This window comes from Cervus canadensis, chromosome 26 (genome assembly GCF_019320065.1).
Source record: "Cervus canadensis isolate Bull #8, Minnesota chromosome 26, ASM1932006v1, whole genome shotgun sequence".
Lineage (NCBI taxonomy): Eukaryota > Metazoa > Chordata > Mammalia > Artiodactyla > Cervidae > Cervus > Cervus canadensis.
Window position 1 is genome coordinate 50102184 of NC_057411.1, and position 7440 is coordinate 50109623.

Genomic DNA, 7440 nt, shown 5'->3' on the forward strand with positions numbered 1-7440 from the left:
ATGCCCACTGGTGAGGGGCAGGGCACGCCTCCCCTGCCCGGGAAGACGGATCGTGGGCACGTGTCCTGCGTGGGGGTTAGCCGGCAGTGCTGCGGGCTCGGCTTGTCCGGTGTGGGGTGGGCGGAGGCCCCCCGGGGCTCCTCCGTGGCCCTGGAGAGGCAGCAATGTAGACGTCAGAGACAGAGAGGGTGAGACACTTGCCTAAGGCCGCACAGTAAAAGGCCGCACCAAGGCTGGCTGGCTGGAGTGCACACAGGTCATGAAGAGAGAGGGCTCCCTGCCCTCACGGGTCCTTCCCAAGGAGAGGGGCGCCCGGAGGGGCATCCGGGAGCCACGGGGGGCGGTGGGGGTGGTCACAGAGCCAGACAGCCGGTTCCTGACTTCAGCAGCAGGGGGTTGGAAGGATTTCTCTAGAACCTTAGTGCCCCAGAAGGCGGCTTTTACTGAAACTCCCTGTTTCTTAAACGGTCTGTTTAAACCACGAGGACTCGACGCCACTAAAAACAAAGCAGAACCCAGCTCTCAGCCTGCCCGGCGGCTGCTTGGGGGCGGGGAGGACCGTGGTCGGAGCCAGCCATCCTTGGCCAGCGCCCCAGGGCACTCAGCACTCCCTTAGCCTGGTTTAACCTCAGGTCCCTCCCCCTGCTGGGGTCCCTGCAAGCAGAGCCGCAGGGGGAGCTGGACCGTGCCGGGGAAGCGGGCCAGGCGCTTCCTCTCCGAGCCCCACCTCAGCGCCTGCCCGCCTCCTCCCGCTCCCCAGGCGCCGGCAGGGGCCCAGCTGGGGGTGTTGGGAGCCCTTCCCTGGCACAAGTGAAAACCCCAGCTCAAGGGCTCGCTGAGGGCCTGGCTGCAGCCTGGGGCCGAAGGAGGGGAGCCTTGGCGCCAGCAGGCTTCCCCTTATAGCGCCCGGTGGAGCTGCCCTCGGAGCCCACCCGGTGCCCAGTCAAGGGGTCAGCCTGCGGCCCGGCAGGACTGGAGCTGTGACCTCACCACTTCCGGGGACAGTGCACCCCTCACACCGCCCACCTGCCTCCAGCACCAAATCCCCGCAGTGGAGCTGCATGGGGCTGGGAGAGGCGGGAAGGTGACGTCCCGGCAGCTCACGCTGCTGCTGACCCGCATCTGGGGGCTGGGGGGGGGGGGGGCGCTGCGGGCTCTGCCGGTGGCCTTGGGTTGGCACTGGGCGGGTGAAGGCGGCAGGAGCCCCGGAGCCCCCTCCCCAGCCAGGGGCGAGGCCCCCCACGCACCGGAAGGTGGCTCCGGTCAGCGGCGTGCAGGTGGACGCTCGGGCCCCGGGCCCAGCAGGTGGAGGGGAGGCCTGTCACAACTCTGCCAGCCCCGAGCGAGGTCACACAGTTTGGGTAAGATGGACAACCATGGTGACGTGACTTCCAACAATGAGCCCGCAACACAGGCTTCCCCGGGGCCCTGAGACCAGCCTGCCAGGCCTGGGGCAGGTTTCCCTTCCCCTCTCCGAGCCTCCGTTTGCTCACCTGTAAAGTGGGGGGAAGAGCCCCCTCCAGGCCAGTCACTTCCAGGGCCCAGGTCCTCTGGGGCCCTTGCCCCTTCCCAGCCCAGGCGCCGGCCCACCAGCCTCACACCCCATCCTGCGATGCCCTCAAGGGCTGGCAGTTGGCCGGCTCAGAGGCGGCCCAGACAGCTACTTCTGTCCGCAGCACCTGACCCAGAGCCTTTGGAGTTTCCATGGAAACCAGAAAGCAGATAAGCCTGAGGTTTTTGTGATCGCACCTCTCCTGGCGTTAACCAAAGGAGCACAAAGCAATCATAAATCTGAACTCCAGCCTTCGCAGCGGGGCTTCTGCGCCGCCCTGAGGACCAGCGCCGCCCGTGAAGGGAGCCCAAGGAGGGGAGGCGGGAGGGGGCGCCCGCGGCTTCAGCCTGTGCTGCTCAGTAGATTTTGCCCCCCAGCCCCGGGTGCCCCAGTGGGCACGACAGCCGAGGGCCGCAGCCGCTGACCTCTGGGTCACCCAGTGCAAGGGGCACGCAATAAACACCAGGCAGGCGCTGGTAACCTCCACACTCATCCTGGGCTTAGCAGGGGTCTGGGGCCCTGAGACGCGGAGTGTGAGGCGGGATCATGGTGACGTCAGGACTGGGCAGGGCCAGGGGTCAGGCAAGAGGGGGGTCTCGGGTGGGCTCACACGGGAGCCCCGATCCCTTGGGAGCTGTGAGAGCAGGGCTGGCCGGCCAGCCCAGCTGGCAGCAAGGGCCCCTTTCATACCCCTGGTGCCCTGGGCTGGATGGGGGAACGGGCTCCCCAGGGGAGGCCCTAAAGAGGGCGATTCGCTCTGAAAGAGGCGGAACGGGGCCTGCCGTGAGCAGGGGCCACGACGCCCTGAGCCCTGCGCAGGCTCTGCAGTCGCAGAGTCCGCCTAGACTTCGCCACTGAACAACAACTCGGAACGCCTGCTCTGGGCGGGGTCCTCTTCTAGGCTCAGAACCAGGAACCCACAAGCCAGAGATGGAGATGTTACCCAAAAAAAAAAATCTGCATCTAGAATAAAGAACTGTGAATCATGAAGGAAAAAAGGCAGATAGAGCAGACACACAAGACACCTCAGCGAAGAGGATATTCAGACGATCGGTGAATGTGAAGAGGTGCTCAGCTTTTTCATCCTTGGGGAAGTATAGATCGAACCACCCCGAGGGTCAGTAACTGCCCGCTGGAATGAAGACCTGAGATGTACAGACCGGTGGTCACCGCTGGGGGAAGCTGGTTCCGGCGCTGTGAGCCAAAGTCCGGGTCGCCCCGTCTGGCAGCATCTGCGGGGCTGTGACTCAGCACGTCCACTCCCGCTGTGGACGCCCAGCAGAAGCACGCACAGTGGCCGCCCACTGGAAGCTCCCAACGGCGAGCGGCTGACACGCCTGCGACAGGACCGCGGAGGAGGAGGAGTGCGACGGCCTGGCACCCCGCACCGCCTGGCTGGGTCCTGGGCGCAGGGCTGCGTGGGCAGCCGGACGGAGACTCATGTCCCTTGCTGCGAACGTCCCGCCCAGGCAAGGCCGTCTGTGGCGGGAAGGACGCGCTTACTCTCAGGGGGGCCGTGGTACCTGCGGGAGGCGGGCGGAGGCCTCAGAGCACGGGTGCCCGTCTGCAATTTCTGATCTGGGTGGTGGCTTCAAGCGTGTGGCCTCTTCATGAGACCTCATCCAGCTGTTCAGTCAGGAAGGGTAAGCCATCTATCTACTTAAGAAATAGGTCCACAAAGGTCCGTCTGGTCAAGGCTATAGTTTTTCCAGTGGTCATGTATGGATGTGAGAGTTGGACTGTGAAGAAAGCTGAGTGCCCAAGAATTGATGCTTTTGAACTGTGGTGTTGGAGAAGACTCTTGAGAGTCCCTTGGACTGCAAGGAGATCCAACCAGTCCATCCTAAAGGAGATCAGTCCTGAATATTCATTGGAGGGACTGATGTTGAAGCTGAAACTCCAATGCTTTGGCCACCTCATGTGAAGAGTTGACTCATTGGAAAAGACCCTGATGCTGGGAAGGATTGGGGGCAGGAGGAGAAGGGGACGACAGAGAGTGAGATGGTTGATGGCATCACTGACTCAATGGACATGAGTTTGGGTGGACTCCAGAAGTTGGTGATGGACAGGGAGGCCTGGGGTGCTGTGGTTCATGGGGCCGCAAAGAGTTGGACATGACTGAGCGACTGAACTGAACTTAAGAAATGTACCAACCACACCCCCTAGCTCAGCCCGCACCGTGAGACAGTTACAAGACCCACCAGCACACAGGTGTCTCGAAGACCACGTGAGATGCCTATCCACAGGCACCGGGAGTTCCAAGTTCATTTCTTCAACAAATGCAGAGCTCCTGAATATTCATGGGAAGAACTGATGCTGAAGCTGAAGCTCCAGTACTTTGGCCACCTGATGTGAAGAGCCAACTCATTGGAAAAGACTCTGATGCTGGGAAAGATTGAGGGCAGGAGGAGGTGGTTGGATGGCATCATAAACTCCGGGAGATGATGACGGACAGGGAAGCCTGGCGTGCTGCAGTCCACGGGGTCACACAGAGTCAGACACGACTTAGCAACCGAACAACAACTCGGAATGCCTGCCCTGGGCTGGCTCCTATTCTAGGCTTGGAGGAAGCGATCTTGAAGAATCCGAGCTGAGCCCTGCCAAGCTGACCATTAGGAGCTCACCGACCAGTGAGGGGTGCCTGGTGACTGGCAGCCTGGGTTCTCATGCAGCACCGGGCTGTGAAACGGTACTGCAGATGAACCCCTGTCCTCAAGCTGCTCCCAGGCTGGTGGGGACTCAGAGAGACAGTAACACAATAACACAGAGCCGTGGGAGCCGGAGGAGTGCCTGACCCAGGCTGGGGAGGGACGAATCAGGGAAGGCTTCCAGGAGGAGGTGACCCTGGAATGAACCTCAAGGCGGCTGGGGCTGGGCTGGGAGTTGGCGCTGCCGCATTCATCTTCCCAAAGTACTCAGGCTGCTCACTGTCTGCTCCCCTCAGCCTTGGCTCAAATATCCCCTCCCTGGGCGGGTTGGTCTGAGCTGGTTCACTTTTGGTTCTGGAAGCAGGATGGTGTGTTCCGCCTGCCTGTACCCCAGGGGTCCAGCCCAGGGCCTGGTATGTCCTGGCGGCTCAAGAAATATTTGTCCAGCTGATGCTTGATAGACTGGCTAACGTCGCAGCCAGGACCCCCACACTCTGAGCTGGCTTTACTGTGCTTGTGAGATGGGCCTTTTGGCTAAAAACACGCAAGATTTTGCCACCAGCACTGTGAGTCTCAGTCTCAGCACTAAGGCTTGTTAAGTGCTCTGTGAGTTGGGTAAAAACACGTCTCTTCTCTGAGCCTCTGTTTCTGTGTCTCCAGGGCGCCACACTTGCTCCACACCCTTGATCAGAGCCCGGCGCATGGCAGGAGCTCAGAGCGGGCAGAAGACACTGTTGTTTTGCTGTTGTTCAGTCGCTGAATCGTGTCCAACTCTGCAACCCCATGGACTGCAGCAGGCCAGGCTTGTTTTGTGCAAGACCGTTTATTGAAAGGATCGGGCTATCTTGAATCTCAGAGACCAACAGCCAGGACCACGGCCACCGCCTGCAGGGGACCACAGCACCCCTGGGGGCTGACATGCTGACCGGCTCGGCCGCTTGTTTGGACTCGGGTCTCGTGACCAGGAATACACTGCAGGCCGCCCGTGTCTCCCCACCCCCGCTCCACTCGGGGGCCGCCATCTGCACCAACATTATCTTCTATTTGTAAACAGTCTGCTTTTCTTCTACTGAAGCCAAGTGAGTGGTGGAGAGGCCGGCTCCTCCTCTGCAGACAGAAGGGACAGACCTTGCCCCCCCAGCCTCTGCTGCTGACGGCCTGGCCTCCACGCCCTTCTGACGACCTCTTGCTCAGTCATCATGAAGGTTTGCTGGGCCTTCTGAGGTTACAGGGAGCAGCTATTAAGGAGGACTCTTGATATTAAGCTGATTTTTATTCCCAGTAGGTCCTGGAGCTGGGGAGCTTGGGGGTGGGGGCAGGGTGGGCCGACAGGAAGGAACCTGGCTCTGTTTGAAAAGGAGAGACCCTGAGTCGGCACGTGGTGGCCGGGAGGAAAATAGACCCTCAGGAAGACCCTCAGGAGAATAGACTCTCTTTCCCCTATACGTTCTGATCAGCCCTTCTCAAACGATCTGTAGGGAAGAACCATTTTTAAAAAATTCCCAATCTGTCAGACCAGTACTTTAAAATATAATAAACTGTTAGAAAATGAAATAAAAAGAGAGTCATTCAAAAGGCAGGCCCATTTAAGAATCATTATTTAAAAACAATTAGCAACAGGGCTTCCCTGGTGGCTCTGGAGTAAGGGGTCCACCTTCCCGTGTAGGGGGGCCATAGGTTCCATCCCTGATCCCGGAAGGTCCCGCACGCCACGGAGCAACTAAGCCCGGGCACCACAGCTACTGAGCCTGCATGCCAGGGCCGGGAGCCGCAACTACCAAAGGCCACGTGCCCAGGGTCCACTACTCCACAACGACAGAAGCCGCCTTGATGAGAGGCCCCCAAACCCCCGCTCGAGAGCAGCCCTTGCTTGCTGCAATGAAAAGCTCTTGCAATGACGAAGACCCAGCACTGTCAAAAGCAGATAAAATTATTTGAAAATAAAATTTAACAACAGACAAAAAGTCACTTTGTCAAACTGTCACAAACGTTTCTGTGACTCTTGATTTCTGCGTCTTTTTTTTTCCCGACCAGCAGCAACAGTTTGCAGGTGGCTCTGGGCCAGGGCCAACTCGGGGTCACACTGGCCCTGTGGGGTCAGCCTCAGGAAGATGGCTCGTCCTTGGCCGAGGACGGCAAATTGCCTGGAGCTGAGAGGCCTGAGTATCCCGGAGGCTGGTGGCCCTGCAGAGCTGCAGGCCTGGTGCAACTGAGGTCACTGAGCTCCCGGGAGAGGGCCGGGGCAGTGTCCGGCGTGACCCTGAGAGGTGGTGGGGACCTGGGCAGAGATTTGCAGGTGGAGAGGCTGCCTCCGAAGGAGGTGGGAAGGAGGCCTTAACTTTGGGAGGCAGCTCCCCTTGGACCGTGTGATATCAGGCTGATCAGACAAGTTTCAAATCTTTCCCTTTGACCCTGTCGTGTCTTTTAGTTTCTTAGCCTTCTGAGGGAGTTTCATGCTTCTTACAACTTGGGCAGGAGGACCAACGAGAGAAATGAGGGGTGGGGAGGAAAGGGGGTGTAGAGCTTGCTCCTTGCCACTCCGATAGCCCAGGGCAGCCCAGCAGCATGAAAAACAGCAAATTGTAAGCAACTGGATGGTTGCCGGGGTGGGGGACAGGGAGGGGGGCCTTGAACGGAAAGTCTGTGAGCTGCCTGGGGGCAGGGGGGTTCATGACAGCCCTGCAAATGGGGACAGTTACTTCTATGGGCTTCCCTGATAGCTCAGCTGGTAAAGAATCCGCCTGCAATGTGGGAGACCCAGGTTCGATTCCTGGGTAAGGAAAATCCACTGGAGAAGAGAAAGGCTACCCACTCCAGTATTCTGGCCTGGAGAATTCCATGGACTGTATAGCCCATGGAGTCACAAAGAGTTGGACATGACTGAGCAACTTTCACTTTCACTTTCATGGTATCTGTGAAGAAATTGAGACCAAGAGAAATGAAGTGAGCTGCCCATGCTACACAGCAGGTGAGCGTCAAAATGTTGATTTAACCTGATCATCAAAGCATTGATTTAACCCAATCAGACTCCAAAGCACAGCTCCTTCCAGTGTACCATGCTGCCTTTTGTTACGACTGAGCTCATGACACAAATGCTGATGTATTCAGTCAAGGTTGGACTTCACTGACTTATGTAAATGGGAAAACTGCCTTCTGCATTTCTTCTGTGGAAATGGAGCCTGACTTCTTGCTCCCCTTTTGGCTCCAGGCTGTGAATTCCAGAAAGATAGACACGGTGTC

The 7440-nt window shown here is 58.8% G+C and overlaps 1 protein-coding gene across 1 annotated transcript; it reads left to right on the forward strand.

Moving 5' to 3' along the window:
• On the forward strand, positions 1–5403 carry LOC122428164. Its single transcript, XM_043447972.1, has 4 exons — positions 1–166; positions 633–766; positions 824–1361; positions 4861–5403. The coding sequence occupies exons 1-4, from the start codon at positions 1–3 to the stop codon at positions 5028–5030; spliced, it is 1008 nt and encodes a 335-aa protein (XP_043303907.1). The 3' UTR covers positions 5031–5403.
• The last annotated feature ends 2037 nt before the right edge of the window (positions 5404–7440 follow it).

Excerpts from the sequence above, each read along its gene's own strand:
- LOC122428164 (XM_043447972.1), top strand. The coding sequence starts at position 1 with ATGCCCACTGGTGAGGGGCAGGGCACGCCTCCCCTGCCCGGGAAGACG. Across the intron at positions 767-823 it reads CTCCCGCTCCCCAGGCGCCG|CTCAAGGGCTCGCTGAGGGC; the intron begins GCAGGGGCCCAG and ends TGAAAACCCCAG. Across the intron at positions 1,362-4,860 it reads AGCGAGGTCACACAGTTTGG|GGCGCCACACTTGCTCCACA; the intron begins GTAAGATGGACA and ends CTGTGTCTCCAG.